Source organism: Heloderma suspectum, chromosome 3, assembly GCF_057233095.1.
Source record: "Heloderma suspectum isolate Gila_16-S chromosome 3, 16-S_ref, whole genome shotgun sequence".
NCBI lineage: Eukaryota > Metazoa > Chordata > Lepidosauria > Squamata > Helodermatidae > Heloderma > Heloderma suspectum.
Window position 1 is genome coordinate 247,894,987 of NC_139460.1, and position 24,758 is coordinate 247,919,744.

Consider the following 24,758-nt stretch of genomic DNA (forward strand, 5'->3'; position numbering starts at 1 on the left):
CTCAATCATTAAAGGCATGTAGTGTTGATCCCTTCACTACTAGGAAAGGATGGACAGTTTGAGAGACATTGATTGGCAGCCTCAACAAACTTCTTCTGTGCCATCACTGCCACCGCCTACAAAACAGCCTCATACTATTAACTATTATTGGTATCATGAAAACTTCCATTAACCACTTCTTATGGTGTAGATTGTTCTTAAATACTTCTCTATTACTGTCTGAAAATATAAGGGGTAATAAAAGCTGCCACTTATAAGGGATAATAAAAGCTGGGGTAAAGATGAACAACTAACAACATCTGTCCACTTAGCTTATGAGGTAGTACAGAGTCCATGGTTAAGAAATCACATCTGTATTTTTTTCAAGGCTTTCCTCTTGTCTTATAAATTCAGAGATATAACCTTAGATCCCTGCTGTTTGCACAGGCACCCTAGTAGCCTAATTACCCTTTCCCAATTTTGCATTTTGAGAGATCACTCAGCCATTAGTCATTGACATCTTCACAAACAAAACGAGCCAGAACATCCAACTAGCCTCAGTGCAACTCAAACTCAGTCTCCTGTCTAAACCTGGTCTAGGCACAATGAGATACACAGAAATAGACATGCCTGTTCAGAAAGTGATTAAGGGTGCAACTATCTACCACCTGCCAGACAGAAGCTTCTGATCTCAAAGGCATCTGAGATCCCTATGCCCTGCTGGGTTGCTGCTGGCAGGGTGGGAGGAGTGACAGAGGTGATTTTCACCCCTCCACCTCTGAGCCCGTCTAGAGGAGTTGTGCTGCCAGGGATGAGGGCAGGGCTGGGGAAGCCATAAGATTTTGTGTATCCTGGCCTCTTCTTCCCAACCTGTCCACCGAAACACACACACCCTTTTTGACCTCCTGATGTCATCCAGGGCTGCTTTTGCAACCTCAGAAAGCAGGCACCATGGTTCTTTACACAGTGACTGCATAGGGGTGGGGGGTAGGAGTCTGGGAAACAGACTTCAACAGAGTCGAGTCTGTTTCCCAAAGTTGAAGCAGTGCTTATGGCTTTGGGAGGGGGAATCCAAAAAATCCTATGGTCCCTGGGATGCTCTCTAAGAGCAGATTTCAGAACTAATAACCAATTAGGAAAATAATTCCTTTTGTCATTAAGCAGTGTCCAAAAATCTAAATCTTGAAAGGTAAGTTGTACTACTTGTAAACCAAACATAATTGCACGCATATTTGATGAGATTGCTCCATAATTATTTGGGAGGAAGTCGTATCTTATTTTGGGGAGCCGAAACCTATAGGATTAGTCTGCTGCCTTTCCCATTTGAAACCTCCACCCTCTCCTCTTTTGTAGCCAGGAGAGGATACAGGAGGGAGAAGCTGAGTTGACCCCTAGCAGGAGAAAGAAGGGCAGGTGAGGATGCTGAGTACAGCAGGTGCAGAAGGGTACCTTCCCACAAAGCCAGAAGGGAGACAAGGATGGAGAGGCAGCTGTAATGCAACAGAGAAAGGAAAAGGAAAAGAGATGGGTGGGGGCATGACTTGCAGGCAAATTCGAAAATGAGAGAGCCTTGGAGGATTGGGGCAGCTCTTGGCCATGGAATACTCTGGGCCCTACTTCATGAAGGGAAAAAAGCCAGAGCAAGGCACCTCTAGAAAACTGTAAAAAATGGGCAAGTTACACAGTAAGTGAATGTGACGGATATGTCATTTTAATCGAAAACCTCTTTGGCTCACAGTCTATGTAAGCAAGCTGGGCATCTATATTATGAACTCTCATTTCCTTTTTATTTGTGGGGTTGCCCTCTAACAACTGTTGGTGACATCTGTTTTTCCTCTAATCTCATGACAAAGTAAAGTCTAAAAAGCTAATGTCTGTTTCAAACAAAATAAACATTCTGTAGACGTTGATCAATTTTTTCAGTTAGATTTCTGCTATGTGAAAGTCTAGAACTGTGTTTATGTCACCACCTCTGGGTCTTATACTAGAGCAAAGGAGCATCCTTTTGCCCTTTCTTGCTGCTGTGAGAATTATGGCTGGGGTGGGGGGGATCTATAAATCTCAGGAGGGGAATTGTGTGGATGCTTTTACTAACGTGGACCATAAAGCTTTTCTGGGTTAGTCCACAGGGAAATTTATTTTGCTTTAGGTTAGCAATACCTCATAAACTCTCTAAGAATCTCAATGTGAGTCTCAAGGAGAATATAATATTATTGCTTTGTTTTAGCTCAAGCAAGATATCTTAGAACATTTTTGGATAAAGTCTCTACTGGGCTGACTTGTTTGGATTAGTAGCAGACTGGCGTCTGCTCTCAGACCCAAGTGAAGCTTCTTTAGCTGAAGGGGGAAAAACTAAGAGCATTTTTGGCTCTAAACAGAGCTGTTCTTTTTTCAGAGAGAAACAGAGGGGGGGGGGTGTGCTTCCTCTGCCCTCCCACTGAGATTTTACCAAAAAGGTCTAGGGTAAAATATATAGGGGAAATGTAATGATAATTAGGTCTAGAAGTTCCTTTTGTCAAGCTTATCCTTCCCAACCACTCCTCCCCAAATGCTTTTACATTGTAGTAGAAAGAAAAAGTTAAGGTGATAATTCTATTATAAATATTCCCTCTATTCAAAGTACAGGTCATTTCAAAAGAAAGGATCACCAAAATGTAACTGTAAATCCTGAGGAACATTTGTGCTACTCTCACTCTCACAAAGTTTCACATATGTCAAAGGTGAGTACACAGTCTAGACCCTATAACTTTAACAGTTCATATATGTATACCCTATTCGCCACTTTATGATTGCACCATCAAGTGGGATCAGGATTGTTCCATAATTATTTAATATCATAGCAAAATGCCTGTCATTATGAATGGAAATATGTGTGTGTGTATGTATGGAAATATGTGCGTGTATACAAAGGAGATAGATAGATAGATAGATAGATAGATAGATAGATAGATAGATAGATAGATAGATAGATAGATAGACAGACATTTAGAAGCCCCAACAGAGAGCAGATTTTGCCCTCACTGCAAGAATATCTGCATGTGCAGTGTTTTACCTTTTATTCAGAAGTGAATTGCAACCATTCACTACCATGGAAGAAGTAAATAGGTATTTGTGGTGACACCACTAGAATAAGGAAAAGGATTTCCCCGTCATCTGTATCCCAGATTCTGGTCATAATTGTGGGAACTGAGATAAAGAGGAACATATTTCCTTTTAAAGAATGTATTTTTCTCAATAGGATCAAACTGTGCTTTTATAGTAACAATATCTATCACCATGCAGAGTTTTCCGATCTGCCTACTCTGTTACCAAGTTCCAAAACCCCAACTGTATTGAGTTAGAATCACCATCTGGAATTTTATAGTTTAAACATGATTCTACAGCTGCAGGTTTGTATATAAATGCTGCCTGGGAATTCAGGAAAGTTTACTACAAAACGTAGTCAGCTTTAGTGGAGAGAAGGTGTGGCGGTGAAATAAAACATAAGGATTATCAGCCTCAGAAAATGAACTACATAGCAGAGACCAAATCCTGCAAACTAAAGCTTTGTAAAATAAATCTGTGCTTCCATAAATACACAATGGCATTTGTAATAAAAGAATTCCTGGCTACAACAATTGTAATAGCAAAATGTGTTATTCATTATAAATTTCACATTAATATTTGATGTTGACAATCTATTATCATTGTATAGAAACACATGAAGTTGAGATTAATTCTAAATCATAGCAACTGCTAACTGTGCAAAATTTATTTTGCCACCACTCACAGCTTAAAGCCATGAACTGAAGTTTATTATTGGAGTAGAATCTGTTTTACAAATCCTGAACTAATATATTTTTAACATTTTAAGGGAAGTCATAAAATGGAAACAAGACCTACACTTCAACTGCAGCCCCAGTAATAAACTATTCAATGAACGGTGAAATTTTCATTTTAGTTGTTAAGCGAAGCAGAAGCCCTCTCTTTAATCTAGCCATCCATATATCTTTCATACACTGTTGCTTGGAATTCCTCCAAGTACTTAATACTCAGAAATATAATTTTCACTGTGTTAACTATTACTGAACAATGCAGTGTCTCAGTAAGAAGTCATTCTGACATGTTTCTCATTTTGTTTCTTCATTTATATTATACTGTCTGTACAGTAAACTACACAGAAGACATTTTTCTTTCATATTTTGTACCACAGTTCAATTCTTGTTTGGCTTAGAAAGACCATAGGGGAATTAATGGCTCCAGGGTTGGTTGTCGGGTCCTTCTTCAGGTGCAGAATTTCAGCAGAGATTTTTAAAAACTCAAATGCTAGACCTGTGCTCAAAAAAACTATATTTGATGTTAACAGCGTGGGAAACTCTACATGTACAGAGTCTACAGCTATGTTCCATGCTCCATCTTCAGTACTAAGCAAGGCTTGTGTAGCAGACTTTATATTCCTATATATCATATGTGTGTGTGTATGGAGATGGAGAGGGAAATTATACTGTTAATTTAATTCCAACACAAATTAAGGACCAATTTATATTGGGTATACTATGAAAGCCTTAGAACATAAAAACACTTATGTTTGGAACTGGTTGGCAGTGTTTCTTTTCCCCTTCATTTATTCTCCCTCTACTCTCTATCCCTAATGTTTTGTTTTTCAAAATTTTCATCTCTTTTGCCACTTTGGTCTCTGTTTCCCTGGGCCTGAATAGACAAAACTTTTTTCTCTCCCTCCCTCCTACAATGTTGTAATTTAGGGCCAAACTAAATGTTTTCTTGATACATAGCATGCAGCTACATATCAAGCTTCTGCTTACCCTAATATAGGCACGCGAGAGGGGGAGGCAATCCCTGTAGGAAACGCAGCATACAGAGAAAGAAGGCTTCTCTTTTCCCTCCCTGGTGTGATTGAGCCAGTTTTGCAATCCTCCCCATCCCATGCAATTAGAATGCAGGGGGTAAAAGTTCCCATTAAATTTCACTGCCACAATATGTTCTGATGGACACTAGTTTAGGGTCAAACTACATGTTATGTTCAATATATAATTACAGATGTAACCAATTTTTATTGGGACCCCTATTTGGGGGAGCTCCAATAAAAACTGGATCCTTCCAACTGTAAAAAAAGAAAAGAAAACAAAGCTGCTAGTTATATCTTTAACATGTAGCTTGATGGCTGTAAAAAGGGATTACACAAATTCATGAAAAATAGGTAAACTGTAGATATTGGTCATAATGTCTAGATTGAAACTCCACGTTCAGTGGTAATACATGGATGAGTATCAGTTGCTGGGGAGCAATAACAGAGGGAAATTATCTTCATGCAACACCAGATGATATCTGGTGTTAGCCACTAAGAGACGCTAGATGCTAGACTCTATGGAATGTTTCCTTATCCAGCAGGACTCTTCTTATGCTTCTTTGCTGCCTATAAAACTCATCTCCCTCACTGGATGCCACCTAAGATTTTTCTAATCTTTACTAGAAACTGTATAGCTTATGATTTCTAATTGATACATTCACCATTAGTATTTCTAAAATTCATAAATATTGCAGCGGCTCAAACAGTGTCTGGCGGTGGGAAAATCAGGCTTAGAATCAGGCAACTGCTAAGCTTTTAGCCCATTACATTACTTGGAAACATCATACAAATGAAGTTGCAATAGCAAGTACCAAGAAAGACTGCAGCCTGGCTGTCTTTACTGACTATAGTCCTGACATTACTTACTTAAAAATGAACAATTTATGATTCACTGGTATAAATATTACAGGCACCAATTAAAAATTATTAAAGAACCTTATGCATAATTGGTTTTTGTTTTTAAACCAGATGAATACTTCAGAACATTAGAAAAAATTCTTCACATCCCTGTTGTTATTTAGTGAATGTGACCTCATTAATTAATAGCTATATTGTTCATGTTCCAACTACAAAACAATGCACTTCAACATGTTATTGCAACTAAAAAAGAAATCTTCATGTAGAAAGAAATATTTAGCTGTTGAACATTTTTCTTTGTACTTTTAAATGAACAAGGTGGTACAGGAGTGCATCCTCCTGGACTCAAATGAAACTGCAAAGTTAAAAATTACAGGGTGATTTTAAAACCCATATTCATGTAATACCTTTATTAGGCCAACCAAAATATCACAAAAATGTGCAAGCTTTTGAGATATCCAGGTCTCTTCATCAGGCAAGATGTTATAAAAACAGGTTTGGCAGGTAGGGTGGGGGCAGGTGAGTGTGGTTACAAGGTCAGACCTAGAGCTGCCCCTAGGGATGTTAAGAGTTTATAGTAGTACAATTAATAACCCAAACACTAATCTTCAATGACATTAAAATCTAGCATGGTAACTGCTGAATTACTTTCAAAAGAAGAGGGAATGGAAACCAAGTCTCACCCTGTTATTAAGCCTACTCTTTTCATCAATGATCTGGAAACCTCAATAGTAGCACCTGACCCTTCATGTCAGGTGCTACCAATGGGATGGCATTTTTAGGTATAGGAGAAGTATTTTAATGTCAGATGTGGTGGGCACATGCTTCAGAGAGGAGGTGGGGATTTGGGATTATTAATGGCTTTTATGAACTGAGCCTTTGGGGTAGGGAGCCCATTTTGGGAGCCATTTTCCATGGGCAAGAGACAAGGAGGGCTAGTGTGCAAGTTCCCTCTTTGAACATTACCCAAGAAATGCATCTTACTCCTTCTTCCTCTCCCTGCATTTCTTGGTGATCTGCTAAGCCACTGTTTGAGAATCTTCCTCAGTTTGCATCATTAAGTTAGATCCTCTTTGCATAATTTAAAAAATTAACATCCATATATCTATTTCAGGAAGATAATGGACAACTCATGCCTATCTCCGTAGGGCAGATGTGCAACCTCCCCCTTCCCTCGCTCCAGAAGTGCAAAAAGAGGAAGTGTGAATTCTTTTGCTTTCCCCTCTTTGTGCTTCTGGAGAAAAGAAGACAAACTCATTCATACTTCCTCTTTCAGTACTTCCCACTTGATGTGAGCTTATTAAGAGGGAATTCCTTTAGGTCAACACTAGGGACTGGAAGGGAAGTGATTTGGTCAATAAAACAGATCCATGTTTTTGGTTATTTCCTCTCTCTCAATCTTCCCTACTCTCATTTGCATCAGAAAATTTTATAGCAATTAATAAGAACACACTGGATCAATTAATAAGAACTTACTGATATAATACTCTTGCACGCTGCTTGTGTAACCATATATTACAGAGTAACCAAATATCACGACCATGACAACATCCCTGCTATCCAGCTCCACTATGTGTGCAGAGTGACCCTCAACCGCATATTGCTGGCCATGAACAGCTGGAATTCTGGTACTCCAGGTTTGACTGGGTATGCTGAAAATCCATAATTCATCAGTGACATTCCCAGTATTTGTTTCAATTTTTCCTCCATACATGTAAATGTCATCCTGTTTTAAAGGGGAAAAAAACAGACATGAGATGAGTGTAAACCTCAAATACAGTATAAAACAAAAGGCATGATAAACTCTGGAATTCTGACGTTGCTATCCTATGCAAAATGGAAGTTAAACTGGATTACACATTATTCTTAATTTATACCACATTTCAGCATCTAAATGAGATCTTATACTGGCAGTGCTTATAGTCCAGTTTCCCTTGGAACAACTGTTTAGATGCATTATCATTCTTCTTCCAATGTTAATATCAAGTGAACTGATCTTATCCCTACCCATTCTCTCGGTGCAGCTAACAAATGAGAAAACATCCTCCCTAAAATTATATGATTCATCAAAACAAAGCATTTTTCAGTCCTTTCTTCAAGAGCTGCAAAATTACTCCATCTCTCTCCACAAAAGCATGTCTTTTTACTTCCCCACTGAACTATTGTCCTTTCCCATATATGTTTTGTACTGCAGAACACACCTGCCAAATTCTATTTCTTATTCTCATATGAGTTTTCCCTTTTATGAAATCCAATTCCTAACAAATGCCCTCTAAACATATTTAAACTAAAATGCTTGGGCAGCCAAGGCTATCCTATTGGTTAAGTAGTTCTCTAATTAATAGAAACTGAACACTGTGATTAGTTTTGCCTATATCAGCTCTCTTAATATCCAAAACACAGTTGAGTTTTACCTGCAGCAGTAGGTAAATCCTTGCAAGCAAACTCTACCCAGTTACTGTTGCCTGCAGGGGGAGCTGAAATACAAGTTTCCTCATAAGAGGAAACCTATAAATCACATCTATGATACATTCCAGTATGACATAAACACATACTTGAGCTGAACTGCTATACCCACTTACTTGGGAATAAACTCTGTTGATGCCAATGGGACTTAGTTTTGAGTAGACATGTATAAGATTATGCTGTTGGGCCATTTGTCAAAACACAAATCGTTAAAGTCCTGAAACTAGGAGCAGAATGAACTGCCATTCCTTTCAATAAAAGTGATTATTTATATATACACATACATACATACATACATACAGTCGGGGCCAGAAATATCGGAACAAGGATAACTGTTTGGGCAGTTGGCCTCTGTACACCACCACACTGAAGTTGAAAGGAAGCACACCCAGAGGGGAGCAAAGTCAGGACTTTCAGCTGTAATTCAAGGGGTTTGACAAAAGTGGGGCACTAACCATTCAGGAAGGACAGCCAGTGGCATACACACACACCCATCGTTGGTAGCTCATAAGTAATGGAACAAACCAACATCATGTCAAACTGAAGGATTGCCTTTAATACCTGGATGAAAATCCTTTGCACCCAATGACTGCCTGAAGTCTCGAACCCATGGACATGACCAAATGCTGAGTTTCCTCCCTCAAGATGCTTTGCCAGGCCTTTACTGCGGCTGCCTTCAGCTGCTGCTTGTTTGTGTGTCTTTCTGCCTTCAGTCTTGTCTTCAATAAGTGAAAAGCATGCTCTATTGGGTTGAGATCAGGTGACTGACTTGGCCAGTGAAGAACATCCCACTTCTTTGCCTTGAGAAACTCTTGGGTAGCTTTTGCTGTATGTTTTGGGTCATTATCCATCTGAAATATGAAGTGGCGTTCTATCAGTTTGGCAGCGTTCGGCTGAATCTGAGCAGAAGTATAGCCCTATACACTTCAGAATTCATCCTGCTGCTTTTCTCAGCAGTCAGGTCATCAATAAACACCAGTGACCCGGCTCCATTGGCAGCCATACATGCCCATGTTATAACACTGCCTCCACCAAGTTTGACAGATGATGTGGTATGTTTTGGATCATGAGCTGTTCTTTTCCTTCTCCATACTTTTCTCTTCCCATCATTCTGGTACAAGTTAATCTTGGTTTCATCAGTCCAAAGAATCTTATTCCAGAACTGGGCAGGCTTTTTTAGGTGTTTGCTGACAAATGCTAATCTGGCCTTTCGGTTCTTGAGCGTTACCAGTGTTTTGCATCTTGTTGTGAAGCCTCTGTATTTACATTCATAAAGCCGTCTCTTGACTGTAGATGTTGACAATGACATGCCTACCTCAAGAGCGTTCTTGACCTGGCTAGATGTTGTGAAAGGGTTCCTCTTCACCATGAGCAGAATTCTGCGGTCATCCACTTTAGTTGTCTTCCATGGTCTTCCAGGCCTTTTGCTGTTGCTGAGCTTGCCAGTTAATTCCTTCTTTTTCAGGATGTTCCAAACTGTTGTGTTGGTCATTCCCACTGTTTTTGCTATCTCTCTGATGTGTTTATTTTGTTTCCTAGGCCTAATGATGGCCTCCTTCACTCACATGGACACCTCTTTGGACCTCATGTTGGGAGTTCCAGTGAACAGCTATCAAATGTAAATGTAACACTCAGAACCACCTCCAGGCCTTTTATCTGCTTGATTGGTCATGGGGTACCCAGGAAACAGGCCACACCTGGCCATGCAGCTGCTTGTCAGCCATTCGTTCCATTACTTATGAGCCACCAACGATGGGGGGGGGGGTATGCCACTGGCTGTCCTTCCTGAATGGTTAGTGCCCCATTTTTGTCAAACCCCTTGAATTACAACTGAAAGTCCTGACTTCGCTCCCATCGGGGTATGTTTCCTTTCAACTTCAGTGTGGTGGTGTACAGAGGCCTACTGCCAAAACAGTTATCCTTGTTCCAGTATTTCTGGCCCTGACTGCATATGTGTATGTGTGTGTGTATACGTGTGTGTGTATACGTGTGTGTGTGTGAGAGAGTGTGTGTGGTGTGTGTGTGTGTGTATATCCTGTCTTGGTTTTTCTGGAGCGATTTTCTTAGGCTACATAAAAAAGGTCAAAATTCAAAAAATGGATATCACCACCAATAAAGAAAAATCAAAACATTTACTCCTTGCTTTAATTGATCAGATAAGGTTATATAACTATAACTAGCAACAATTTAGGTAGAAAAACAGTCTTTGAAACAAAAGAGTACAACTATTAGGAGGATTGTGTTGGCTGAGTTCAATGGAATTATTGGAAGTTTGAATAAAAATAGAAAGTTTTCCTGATATTCTGGTTTAACTTGCCCTACAGTTTCAATAGTAAAGAGATTAGCAAGTGTTATATTATCTGACTAGAGAGAAAAAAGCTGCTCAATAAACTGACAAGTCTATCTACACAGAAAGTTAATGGCTATGCTTGAAACAAAAGGCATACAACTGTACCCTCACTGGAAGAATCAATTTGTTTTGTTCTCACATCTTCATTCCTGTTTGATTTGATTGAAACAAATTTGATACCACTCCCATATCCACCTAAACCATACAGTGAGCAGACTGTACACACAGAAAGTAATCTAAGGGGGCAATCCTATTGGGATAGGCGGTCGCCTCTGAACTCAGGGGCAACCACCTATCCAACGCAGGGCAGGAGTAGCGTGGAGGGGCCCTGCATTCGCAGCTAGACAGCTGAAATTCGCTGTCTAGCCGCGGGAAGGCAGAGCAGGACGGCGGACGCCGGACGACGCATAGGAAGCATCAGAAAGGCACTTCCACCCTCCCCGCCCTGGATTGCCCCCAGGAACACCCCGTTTTCGCTGCTCTGCACTGCTCATACGAGCGCAGAGAGCGGGGCCAATCCGCACTTACGAGGCAGCACGGGAGGGGGCGGAGGGCAGTTCTCAGGGAACTGACCTTGGAGCGTGGGCTCCAAGGTCGATTCCCAGGACCTGACTTATCCTATAAGGAATACTATGCTGCCTTTATCGCGTCTGCAGAGTGCTGTCCCAGGAGGCTGTTTCAAGTGGTCCAGAGCCTGGTCAGTCCAGTTGCTTCGGAACCGCTGGGGCATTCTAAGGCCTCCTGTGAGGCCTTGGCAAGGCACTTTGCAGATAAAATTGATCAGATTAGGAGTGTTATTCCGTGCACCGTGGATACAGTTAGTGAGCGAGAGGTGGCCTGTGGCAAACCGGTTTTGTGGGATCGGTTCCAGCTTCCTCCTTCTGATGAAGTGAACAAGGTGCTTTCATCTGTAAAGCAGACCACCTGCTTACTTGATCCTTGCCCATCTTGGCTCATTGTGAGCTGCAGACAGAGATTGGGTGAGGGGATCAGGGCAGTGGTGAACACCTCCCTTGAGGAGGGAGTGATGCCATCAGCCCTCAAGGAGGCAGTGATAAGACCGCTCTTAAAGAAGCCCTCCTTGGATCCCCAAGTTTTGAACAACTTTTGCCCAGTCTCGAATCTGCCATTTTGGGGCAAGGTGATTGAGCGGGTGGTGGCGATGCAGTTGAAGGCACACTTGGAAGAAGCCGATTATCTAGATCCATTTCAATTGCACTTCAAGCCTGGGCATGGGACAGAAACGGCCTTGGTTGCTTTGGTGGATGATATGAGGAGGGGTTTGGATAGGGGTGAATGCTCCTTCCTTGTTCTTCTCGACCTCTCAGCAGCTTTTGATACCGTTGACCATGGTATCCTCCTGGACAGCCTAGAGGGATTGGGCATTGGAGACACCATATTACAGTGGTTCCGATCCTTCCTCTCTGGCAGGTACCAGAGGGTAGCACTGGGAGAGGAGGTGTCAGACCCGTGGCTGCTCACGTGTGGGATGACACAAGGTTCCATCCTCTCCCCGATGCTATTTAACATCTATGTGAAGCCGCTGGGGGCTATCATCAGGAGGTTTGGGGTGTGGTCTCATCAATATAAGGATGACATGCAGCTCTACCTCTCGTTCAAATCTTCACCAGGGTTGGCTGTTGAATCCCTGTCCAAATGTCTGGAGATGGTGAGTGGCTGGATGGGAAGGAATAAGCTGAAACTGAACCCTGACAAGACCGAGGTACTTTTGGTGGGAGACAAGAGGAGGTTGGGGGATGTTGACCTGGTGTTGAATGGAGTATGGCTACCCTTGAAAGGCCAAGTCCACAGCCTGGGGGTCATTTTAGACTCCCAGCTGTCCATGGAGGCTCAGGTATCAGCTGTGAGCCGGACAGTGCTGTACCAACTCCATCTGATACGGCGGCTGCGCCCCTACCTTCCCGACCGTCTGCTCCCATCAGTAGTACATGCCCTGGTCTCCTCTCAGCTAGACTACTGTAATGCGCTCTACGTGGGGTTACCCTTGAAGACGGTTTGGAAGCTGCAGCTGGTGCAGAACACGGCAGCTCGCCTGATTAAAGGCAGCCGCCGGCATGATCACATCACTCCAGTGCTGAAGGAGTTGCACTGGTTACCAGTTGTTTTCCGGGCCAAATTCAAGGTGTTGGTTTTGACCTTTAAAACCCTATGCGGTTCCAGCCCAGCCTATCTCAAGGAGCGCCTCCAGCAACACCAGGCAGGCCCCTTAACAAGATCAGCCTCGGATGGCCTTCTCTCTGTCCCAACAGTCAGGACAGCTAGGCTAGTGAAGACGAGGGAGAGGGCCTTCTCTGTGGTGGCCCCCACTCTGTGGAACTCCCTCTGTAGGGAACTCCGCCATGACCCCTCTTTAATGAGCTTCTACCACGCACTGAAAACTTGGTTATTCAGGCAGGCATTTGGGGTAGGTTAGGGTATTTTTAAATAATGTTTTAATGTATAATTTTACTGTTTTAAATTGTACCATTGTACATCACCCAGAGTGGCCAGCCAGATGAGCAATTAAGAAATTTAATAAATAAAATAAATAAAAATCCTATGGCCATCTAGCCACTGTGTAGCAGCTATAGGATTGTGCCCTAAATGAACATTCTGGAAAAAGAATCTCAAAACATTGGCTCAGGCACATATTTAGTTCTTCATAGGCCACAAATTCCAGGGGTCTCATGTCCATTCTAGCTGTACCCTAGAGGCTTACAAGTGTAAGTGTAAATGCAAAGACATCAGTGCTTTACTATTTACTCTTGTAGAGTGATCCAATCTTGTATTGAGCTTGTGGCTGTGAAGCCTTGCCAGAAAGGGTTCATCTCTCAGGGGAGATGGAAAGAAAGTACATGTGTGCAGGAACGGAAAGGAGGGAGAGAGAAAAAAAGAGATGACAGGTGAGAGCAGAGAGTAAATTCACTCAAAATTATTGGGATGGTGGTTAGGAACAAGAGAGGATGAGTGGGGCTGGGGTTAAAATATTTGCGGGGAGTGGTATCTGGGGCAGGAGAAAGTAAAGCAGGGTTGGAGATTAAGACTGTGCAGGAGAGGGGGGTACAGAAAGATGGGGAACAGATTGCATGGAGGAATAAGATTTTCACACAGTGCACAGAAGGAAGACATTACTGTGCTCCAGGCCTTTTCTTCATCACCATTTTTATTTAGAGGTATCCAAGAAGAATCCAGTTTCCTTTTAATAATTGTGATTAGCCTTTTACACAAAAAATCTCTCAATAAACTTTCAATAATTTATAGATATATACTGCAGTAACATGTTAAGTATGCCTGGTCTGGAGCTTCCTTGTTCTTCAGAGTGAAATATAAATTCAGACATTTCTGAATTTAAGAATGTCTTCTAAAATTCAATTTAATTTAAATATAACTAATTTACTTTCTTTGATCAGAGGCGCACATTGGCTAAATCCAGGGTTTTTCTCCTTGCCAGCTCCCATCCCTATGACTTAGAAATTTGGAAAGACTCCATGCTGTTCCCCAAGAATTCAAGAGGGAGGGGAGGTCTAGGTTTTCTTTGCCTTACTCACCAATTTTAGCTATGGGAACAGTTGTGCTTCTCTAAGCAAAAGTTGCTACTACCATTATAGTGGGGAGGCAAATCAACGCCAGTGTCAATACTTTCTCACTTGCCCCAGAGAGAGGGCCTGAGTGAAGTGACCCAATGTTGAGTCTATTTTTACATCTCTTGTCACCAGTGGCTGAAATTCAGCTCTTCCACCTCCACACTGATATTCTGAACTTGCTGCCCTCTTATTATTTCCAGGACCAGATCCAAGAAAGTCTTTACTAGTTGCATAGAACTGAGAATTTTAGCAGGTGTGGTTTCCCTTATCAAAGTGCAGCAGTGATGGCCAAAAGGCATGGCTTTAAGAATTTCCTTTTTATCACAACTCAATGTACAAGAGATTCAAATGATGAAGACCTCACAAATCTATGTACCCCTTGACTCACAGCCCACAGTATTCCATCTTCCCTTGCTTGTACACTTCCTTCCTGCAATCTGTGAATAGCCTCTCCTGGCCCCAAGCACACATTCTGCTTAGCCACCCTTTTCTTTTATTCTGTGGTGTCTCCTCTATCTGTTGTTCTCTCAGGCTTTTCATTTTCCCTGTTACTCCATCATGCTCCATTTAGCAACCCCAACTTTAAGCCAGCCAGCTTACCTGGCTGGCTCTGCACTCCTGCATCTCACTCTCACTTCCTGCCAAGATCATTCAATTTCTCCTGTCTTTAGAATCTGTAAACACTTCCCTTGGGTTCCTACTTTTAAGTCCACTGGCTACTCTGAAGGAAGGGCCATAATTCAGAGGCAAAACACATGGTTTTCATACAAGGCGCAATTCCTAGCATCTATAGCTAAAATAATCTTAGGGTGGAAAGGGGCGAAATATTTCTTCTTGTGACTTGGAATGTTATCAGACGGTATTGGAGTACATGAGCCAATAGTCTGATTAGCTTCCCTCCCCTGAAGCCTCTTGCTACGAAGCTTTCAAATCCTCAGTGTCCCACAGCCCTTTCTATCTAGGCCTGTGAGAGGATCCCTGCCCCTGCCCCCACCCCCACCACAAGGCAAAATGACAATTTAGTTCACTTCACAAAGCTGGACTATCATGAACATTCTAAGGCTGACATCTTCCCTCAATGAACATTCCACATCAGATAAATCAGCCAATTTAGCTCATACCACCACCAAGTCTCTTTGTGCGTTACAATATAGATTGCACCACCACAAACTAATGACAATAGATTACTATATAATTTTCTTCTTCCCATTACATTCTTTTAAAACACCTACTCCCTACTCCCCACTGCACAACTTTCATCTGAATTACATGTACAAATTTGATGGTTTCCTTTTATTATAGAAAGAATTACTGTTTAAATAACTTGTTTGGATTATAACTGAAAGCACTTCAAATTTGCATTCTGTTTTTAAAATTATCAGGGAGTAAAAGACCTAAAGATGTATAAATGATATTAGGCTAAGAGCCTCTTAAGAAATAATTTGGCTTTGATATGACTTGCTTTCCTTCAACAATGGGAAAAGTTTAGGAATAACAGCATGAGTTTTTAAGAACGTCAGTGAGTCTCAGAAACATTGTGTGGAAACTCCATAGAGACACCAAATTAATACAGGGAGCCAAAATTATCAATTAGATAATTCTCTTCCTTCCACTGTGCTCAGTAGACCTTGTGCTGATGAATAGGAGATGACTAGAAGTAATACGCTGAATCTCAAAAGCACCGAACAGGCAGCTCTCATTGAAACAAATGTTGTTTTTACTGCAACAGTAGTTTAGGATCACAGCCCAAAATGTTTTTAAACGAACTGTCACTTAAGAAGATCAGTTATTCTTGCATATCATTACAACCTAAACCAAAGCAATGACACTGAAACTCGGCAGGCCGGAACAGCAAGTTACAAACTGCTTTATAAATAATCATCTCACTTATCCTCCTTATCCTGCCTTGTGATTATTCTTCCTATTTTCTAGAAGGTTTTGTCTGATATTCAGCTATAGGACCAAGTTCAGCTCTGAGTCAACGAACAGAGATAGCCTTTACAACCTAATCCACTGCACTGCTAAGCAAGAATATTCATATTGAGCAGATTCTTCTCCTTTACTGAAACAGGAAAAATATTTTAGAGTCAAGTAGCGTGGGTCTAATCAACACAATCACAGTAACAAGCTGTAAAACTCTGTGATGTCACAATCCAAATACAGCTGTTTTACAAAAGCATTAAACAAAATCTAATAGTCCTCTGCATGTTTACTGGGAAATAAGCCCAAATGAGTTCAAATCCTATGCACACTCACTTTAAAGCCTCATTGAAAAAAAAATCAATGGGATTTAGGAATAAGTTATTCCTCAATGAACATAGTTACGAATGTTAGGTACTTGGGATAATGTTATGTCAAGACAACTGATAATTTATTCTTCTTGGACAATAGTACGGTTTCAAATGTAACTGAAGATTTCTGAAGCAAATTTGATATTATTACTATTACTACTACCACCACCACCACCACCACCACCACTATGTAAAAAGAGATATTGTGTGTGTGTAAAAATCTATCCATATGCTGAACCACACATGAATCTGAGACAGAACAATGATCTATGTACGCAAAAGGATCCTGAAATTAGAATACTCAATCCAGTACCCAGTGGCATGTGAATTATATCCTCCACCCTAAGCACGCCAAACACCCTATACACACCAAATACCCTAAGCACACCAATTTTTACAGCACTAATTCACCGGCTGAGAGGGATGGTAAACTCATTCTACATATTCCTTTGCATCCTCCCCTTCCAGCCAGTGTTCAACACTGTCAAACTGAATGTCAAACATCTTTTCAGAGATGAAGTTCCTATCATCCAGCAATGTACTCAAATCTGCAGTACAAATAAATCTATAGATCTAGGTCAGTCTCTGACCTTCGTGCTCATTGTGGATATTTATATTGCGAACCAGAAAGTATGATCACACTTCAGTTTTTTGTTTTTTTTAATTGTCTTCAGCACCTCAGATTACTTTAAGCCATTGTGGTTTATAAGCTACTCACAGTAGTTTATAATCCACCATGATCGTGCCATCTGCAAGCGGTTTTCCCCATCCAGGGTGGCTTATTAATCCAACATAAGCCACCCTGAAAGCCATGGTCTGCAGTGAGGTTTATTTAAACCATCATGGCTTATCTTGTCGTCTGGCACTCCACAGTGGCTTAACGAGAGGTTTAAAGATCGCCTACAGAGTCGCTTGCCAAGAGCAGTCAAAACCGCTGCTGACGCTCTGCTCCAGATCGCTGTTTCTGAGATCTACCTAACAACAGATTACACTCTGGGAAGGGAAGAGGAAGGTGGGGAAAAGCGAAGGGAACGGAAGGATAGCAAGCGGTTAGTTTCTGCTCACTTTTCCATGAAAAAGAAAAGTCACACAGTTATCCAGTACAGAGTCTGGAAGCTCCCCATGAGGAGACCCCACATATAAAATGTTGCCCCATTCCAGCCAACTACCAAGGACTTAGAGCCCCACCCCCCCTTTTGGTGTACATGGGTGGGCATAAGGGAATGGCTTTGAAAACTGGCTGGGAAGTGGGTGACATCAATGGGAGGAGGGAGCAGGAGCAGGAAGGAATACCTTGAGGACTGGGGCACTGCTGACTGGGTGGGGCAGCAGGGGAGCAGAAAAGCAGCTAACAATCAGCAGTGCTGATCCAACAGAGATAGGAGACAGAAGAATACACCCCTAGATGAGACAAGCCAATCAGAGAGATGCAGGTGAAATAGCAGTGGCGCAGGGGATGTCAGGATTTGGTTTCCAATTCAAAGGAAGCTGGGATACCATCCCGGCCAAGCAGGAGGACTGTAGAGGGAGGAGGGGTGAGGTTGGGGAAAATAAGCTCTGCACAGTAGCTTATTTGTCCAATTGTGTGGGGGGTACTGTGAGTAGCTTATAAACCATCATGGCTTAAAGTGATGTGCGAACCCAGCCTTTATGTTTTTTCAAACCTAAAATTAAAACAATTGTTCTACTATAAATATTTTTAAAATAAAACCATCCATATTTCAATGGCCAGCTATTTATGTTGTTCAGTCGTTAAGTCGTGTCCGACTCTTTGTGACTCCATGGACCATAGCACGCCAGGCCTTCCTGTCCTCCGCTCTCTCCCGGGGTGTGCTCAAGTTCATCTCCATTGCATCGGTGATGCTATCTAGCCATCTCATCCTCTGCCGTCCCCGTCTCCTTTGGCCTTCAATCATTCCCAGCATCGGGGTCTTTTCCAGGGAGTTTTCTCTTCGCATTAGGTGGCCAAAATATTGGAGCTTCAGCTTCAGTATCTGTCCTTCCAATGAGCACTCAGGGTTGATTTCCTTTAGGATTGACTGATTTGACCTCCTTGCAGTCCAGGGGACTCGTAAGAGTCTTCTCCAGCACCACAGTTCGAAAGCATCAATTCTTCGGCACTCAGCCTTCCTTATAGTCCAGCTCTCACAGCCATATGTTACTACTGGCAAAACCATAGCTTTGATTAGACGGACCTTTGTCGGCAAGGTGATGTCTCTGCTTCTTACTATGCTGTCTAGGTTGGCCATAGCTTTCCTCCCAAGGAGCAAGCGTCTTTTAATTTCATGGCTACAGTCACCGTCTGCAGTGATCTTGGAGCCCAAGAAAATAAAATCTGTCACTGCTTCCATTTCCTCCCCTTCTATATGCCAGGAAGTGATGGGGCCAGATGCCATGATCTTAGTTTTTTTAATGTTGAGTTTCAAACCAGCTTTTGCACTCTCCACTTTCACCCTCAACAAGAGGCTCTTTAGATCCTCTTCACTTTCTGCCATTAGGGTGGTATCGTCTGCATATCTGAGGTTGTTGATAATTCTCCTAGCAATCTTAATTCCGACCTGTGATTCATCCAACCCGGCGTTTCTCATGATGTACTCTGCATATAAATTAAATAAGCAGGGCAACAATATACAGCCTTGTCGTACTCCTTTTGAACCAATCGGTTGTTCCATGTCCGGTTCTTACTATTGCTTCTTCACCCTCGTACAGGTTTCTCAAGAGACAGGTAAGGTGGTCTGGTACTCCCATCTCTTTAAGAATTTGCCACAGTTTGTTGAGATCCACACAATCAAAGGCTTTAGCGTAGTCAATGAAGCAGAAATAGACGGTTTTCTGGAATTTTCTCCATGATCCAGCGAATGTTGGCAATTTGATCTCTACTTCCTCTGACTCTTCGAAACCCAGCTTGTACTTCCAGTAGTTCTCGGTTCACATACTACTGAAGCCTAGCTTGTAGGATTTTGAGCATCACCTTGCTAGCATGTGAAATGAGCACAATTGTATGGTAGTTTGAACACTCTTTGGCGTTGCCCTTCTTTGGAATTGGAATGTAAACTGACCTTTTCCCGTCTTGTGGCCACTGTTGAGTGTTCCAAATGTGTTGGCATATTGAGTGCAGCACTTTAACAGCATCATTTTTAGGATTTTAAATAGCTCAGCTGGAAGACTGTCATTAAAGCTCCGCTAGCTTTGTTGTTAGTAATGCTTCCTAAGGCCCACTTGACTTCACTCTCTAGGATGTCCGGCTCAAGTTCAGTGAGCGCACTATCATGGCTGTCAGGGACATTAAGATCTTTCCTGTATAGTTCTTCTGTGTATTCTTGCCACCTCTTCTTAATCTCATCTGCTTCTGTTAGGTCCCTGCCTTCTTTGTCCTTTATCATGTCCGTCTTTGCACAAAATGTTCCCTTGATATCTCTGATTTTCTTGAAAAGTTCTCTAGTCTTTCCCATTCTATTGTTTTCCTCGATTTCTTCGCATTGTTCATTTAAGAAGGCCTTCTTGTCTCCCCTTGCTATTCTCTGGAACTCTGCATTCAGTTGGATATATCTTCCCCTTTCTCCCTTGCTTTTTGCTTCCCTTCTTTCCTCAGCTACTTGTAAAGCCTCGTCAGACAGCCACTTGGCTTTCTTGCATTTCTTTTTCTTTGGTATGGATTGAGTTGCTGCCTCCTGAACAATGTTACAGACCTCTGTCCATAGTTCCTCAGGCACTCTGTCTATCAGGTCTAATCCCTTAAATCTATTCATCACCTCCACTGTATATTCATAAGGGATATGATTTAGGTCATACCTGAATGGTTTAGTGGTTTCCCCTACGTTCTTCAATTTAAGCCGAAATTTTGCAAGAAGCAGCTCATGATCTGAGCCACAGTCAGCTCCAGGTCTTGCTTTACTGACTGTATACAGCTTCTCCATCTTTGGCTGCAAAGGACATAATCAATCTGATTTCGATATAGACCATGTGTAGAGTCGCCTCTTGTGCTGTTGGAAAAGAGTGTTTGCTATGATCAGCGTGTTCTCTTGGCAAAACTCTATTAGCCTTTGTCCTGTTTCATTTTGTACACCAAGGCCATGCTTGCCTGTTATCCCGGTGATTTCTTGACTTCCTACTTTAGCATTCCAATGCCCTATGATGAAAAGGACATCTTTTTTGGTGTTAGTTCTAGAAGGTGTTGTAGGTCTTCATAGAACCGATCAACCTCAGCTTCTTCGGCCTCAGTGGTTGGGGCATAGACTTGAATTACTGTGATGTTGAATGGTTTGCCTTGAATTCGTACTGAGATCATTCTATCATTTTTGAGATTGTACCCCAGTACTGCTTTTCCCACCCTTTTGTTGACTAGGAGTGCTATTCCATTTCTTCTACGGGATTCTTGCCCACAGTAGTAGATATATGGTCACCTGAATTAAATTCGTCCATGCTTGTCCACTTTAGTTCGCTGATTCCCAAGATGTCTATGTTCAATCTTGCCATCTCATGTTTGACCACCTCCAGCTTACCTTGATTCATTGATCTTACCTTCCAGGTTCCTAAACAATACTGTTCTTTACAGCATCGGATTTTCTTTTCACCACCAGACACATCCACAGCTGAGTGTCCTTTTGGCTTTGGCCCAGCCGCTTCACTGTTTCTGGCACTACTTGGAAATTCCCTCTGCTCTTCCCCAGTAGTATATTGGACACCTTCCAACCTGAGGGGCTCATCTTCCGGCGTCATCTCTTTTAGCCTTGTGATACGTTCCATGGGGTTTTCTTGGCAAGAATACTGGAGTGGGTTGCCATTTCCTTCTCCAGTGGAACACAGTTTGTCAGAACTCTCCGCCATGACTTGTCCGTCTTCGGTGGCCCTGCACGGCATAGCTTATGGCTTCACTGAGTTACGCAAGCCCCTTCGCCACAACAAGGCAGTGATCCATGAAGGGGCAGCTATTTATAGTCCATACCTATATTTTAAAAATATTTTTATTTAGTTGTCTGGCTTTCTATAGGCTTACAGGAAAGGTCCCATTTATAAAAAGCTATGAAGCATAAGAGAAATGTTCAGCTAAATTGAACACAACACAGAAATGCTTAACCTCAGCAGCTAAAATAAAGTTAGCCCAAATAGGACTTTTTACAATACATCCAAAGTACTATCATTTCAGTCCTTGGGGGCATCCAAAAATAGGAAGTTAGATATCCGAAAAGCACCTTCTGTAATACCTTTCTAGATAACTCATTGTACCGCTTCGATGTACAAATAGTCAGGTCAATCAAAATATTCTGGATTGATTTTGAGGAATGACAATGAGACAGGGAAGGAAGCTGTCTCTTAGGTATGCAGGACTGGAGCTACTGTCAGTAATAAAGTCAATACTCTATTCCATTTCCATACAGGGAGAGTGCCTTTTGGATATGAGCAACTCTCCCCCTCTCTATCTCTGTCTGTCTGTCTGTCTGTCTCTCTCTCATTTAGAGAAACAGAACAAAAAAAATAAGAAATACACTGTTAGAAATATGATTACTAGATTGACATTGCAATTCTATATATGTCTACTCAGAAGTAAGTCCCACTGTGTTCATTGGGTCTTACTCCAAAGTAAGTGCATATAGGATTGCGGCCTCAAATTACAGAAGCTTGTCTTAACTACATGGGTTTTTTTCATGGCGTGGTGATGTAATACAAAATGGGAAAAATAATTACTTACTCAGAATTCTGAAGTATGGGAAAGTTAGAAATTGAGTTACCATCTACCATAGGAATAACACATTCAAAGAATGAACTGAGGAGGCTGCTTGCACTGAAGTATAATTATCCATAACAGTTTAAAGAAAGAGCTGTGAAAGTCCGGCTGTCATGATTTCACTATATGATTCAGTGGTGACATGTTGGCAAAGTTAAATATTAGCCTAAATGAACCAAACCTGATATAAAGCAATGGTGTGTCCATATCGCTGAAGAGGTCCTTTTGATACAGGTACTACATTCCAGATGTTGCTTTCCAAATTATAGCTAAAAAGGTAAAATTAAAAGTTTGTCAGGTGAGAGAATTCTAGGCTTATTCATTTTTGGAAACAAACTTATTTTTTTGTTTTTCCCTGTATACATTACAAGCTCTTAGGACTTTAACGCTCTTTGAATTTCAATTTTCATTTCCACAGCTAATTGTGTGTTTAAAAGTATTCTGACTCCTTCCTCTTAGAAAAAAATATTCCACTTAAAACCATATTTTATCTGACAAATTTACCCTTATACTTTGGATACATAGATCAAACATTTTCAACTGAATACTGTGAAGAGTTTGATGTCTGATTACCATGGATGGACCTATCACTATGGTTTTGCCTAAAGTGAATCCAAATGAATCAGGGAATTGACAAAAGAGTGTTGGGCTTGCATTGCAACTTCCCTGAATGGATTTCCACTCATGGAATGGGGATCTCACATCTCCCTTGTCCAGAGGAGCCCTGTGTGTCCTCCAAAAACCTGCTATTGGGCCTTGGGGACCCCTATAGAACAGCATAGGATGTTGCACTGAGGGCCAAACTGGCATTAGATTCCGAGAGTGAGCTCATGCACCCAAAGTTCTCCATTTTCAACCATATCCCTCCCCACCCAGCCCTCTCTGTCTCTCTCACTTTCCACAAGGCTTCCATGAGTGGTTGGGCAGAAGTATGGCAGAGGAATGCTATTTATCAGATAACAACAAATTCACATAAAAATAATAATAGAAAGACAAAGGAAGTGACTTACTTTAATACCATTTGGAATGTACTGTAATTAAATGCATATCCACCTATCACCCACATAAACTTTCCACGTAGAACTGCCTTATGGGAAGCCCGGCTCACAGAGGGACTAAATGGTTTCACATTAGGTAGAATCCAATATGATTCCATGGAAGGGACATTCAACGAACAATCAGGACCTGTTTAAAAAGAGCAGGGAGAGTTACATCTGAGCACTGCAGTCTACTAGACAAATTACTGGAAAATAACTGGAAAGTTTGAAAGAAAAGCTGAACTACTGACAAAAACAATGTTCATTTTAGAAACCACTCTACAGACCTGCTGAAGATCATTCTATACAGAAGTAAATTATTGCAGAACAGTTTTTAGTACCGAGCTGGGGGGTGGGGGGGATCCTAAAAAGATATATGGACAATCATTTCAGAAAGCTATGTGATAGTTAAACAAAAATTTACAAGTCCCCAAAGCATCAGATTTCTATGAACACAGGAGTATTAAGTTTATGATTTTTAGTAACTTTAAGGCAGGGGTTGGGAACCTGTCGCCTTCCAGATGCTGTTTGACTACAACTCCCATCAGTCCTAGCCAGCATAGAAAGTGGTGAGATATGATTGGAGTTGCAGTCCAACAATATGTGGAGGGCCACACATTCCCCATCCCTGTTTTAAGGTATTTGACAGGCAAAAAAAGTTAAAACACAATCCCATTTAATTTTTTTAAAAAGCAAAATATTTCTCTCACGATGATCTGTGCTCTTAAAGAAAACCTGAACAACCTTTAGAAGATTTGGCTATGAATTAAAATTCTTTAAATGAATGAAAAACCAAACCAACAATGGGTTGGATACAGCCTTCGTGATGCTTAGAATAGACCCATCGAAATCATGACATGACTAACTTGTCCCACTGATTTCAATAGATCCACTCTAAGTATAATTATGGCTCGATCCAAACTAACTAGTTAAAAAGAGACCTTGGTACATGCTGTACTACACATTTGAAAATTTGACTGATATTCTGACTGCTGATTTAAAGAAAATAGTTAATTCCTTAATCATGCAAATAAATTTAGCCCCCACAAGGCTGACCATAAACCAATAAATTTCCTCAAAGCAAGGAAACATTCTTTATTAATATTTTAGAAAGGCTAATTTTGAATGGAAACGAGCATTTCTAAGCTTGCTTTAGGCAGCGCTAACTTTCCGTTGCACTAGCTGTGGGTCCTGATGGCACAATGGAATGAGCAGAAGTGCAGCTGCAATAGAGTGCCCCTTATGTTTAAATTCATGTGTTGAAGTCATTTTCCAATTCACAGCATTGCCACTGATGAAACTTATAACTACAGTCAATAGCTTAACTACTAACTAGGGTGGTGTGTTGGTGCATTTTCCCCAGGAACAGCCTGGGTATAAGTACAAACATATTTACAGTTATCAAAATATTAAAACAATGCAATTATTTATTTTCCATTTGAAATATACAGATTTTCAAGATTGTAGGTGAAAGCTTGCTGAGGGCAGCAGAGCAGAAAGAGTCCCATTCTTGCAGCTGCTCTAGAAGTTCCCGGGGTATGCTGTGCAAAGGCACAGACACTTTCCATGTGCCACCACAGATACCATGAAGAAGAAAAGAATCTGAGACTAGAAGTATCATG

The 24,758-nt window shown here is 41.4% G+C and overlaps 1 protein-coding gene across 9 annotated transcripts in view; it reads right to left on the minus strand.

The window, feature by feature from the left end:
- ATRNL1 (attractin like 1) overlaps positions 1-24,758 on the minus strand; it is a 920,708-nt gene that overhangs the window by 759,119 nt on the left and 136,831 nt on the right. For all 9 annotated transcript variants that reach the window (XR_014789465.1, XR_014789464.1, XM_084846134.1 and 6 more), the window contains 3 exons: positions 23,110-23,284; positions 22,281-22,368; positions 7,160-7,409 (listed from right to left, as the gene is read on the minus strand). Coding sequence is in view for 7 of the 9 variants with exons in the window: in XM_084846134.1 (XP_084702260.1) it covers positions 7,160-7,409; positions 22,281-22,368; positions 23,110-23,284 (513 nt within the window). In the remaining 2 variants the exon portion in view is untranslated. The remainder of the gene's footprint in view (positions 1-7,159; positions 7,410-22,280; positions 22,369-23,109; positions 23,285-24,758) is intronic.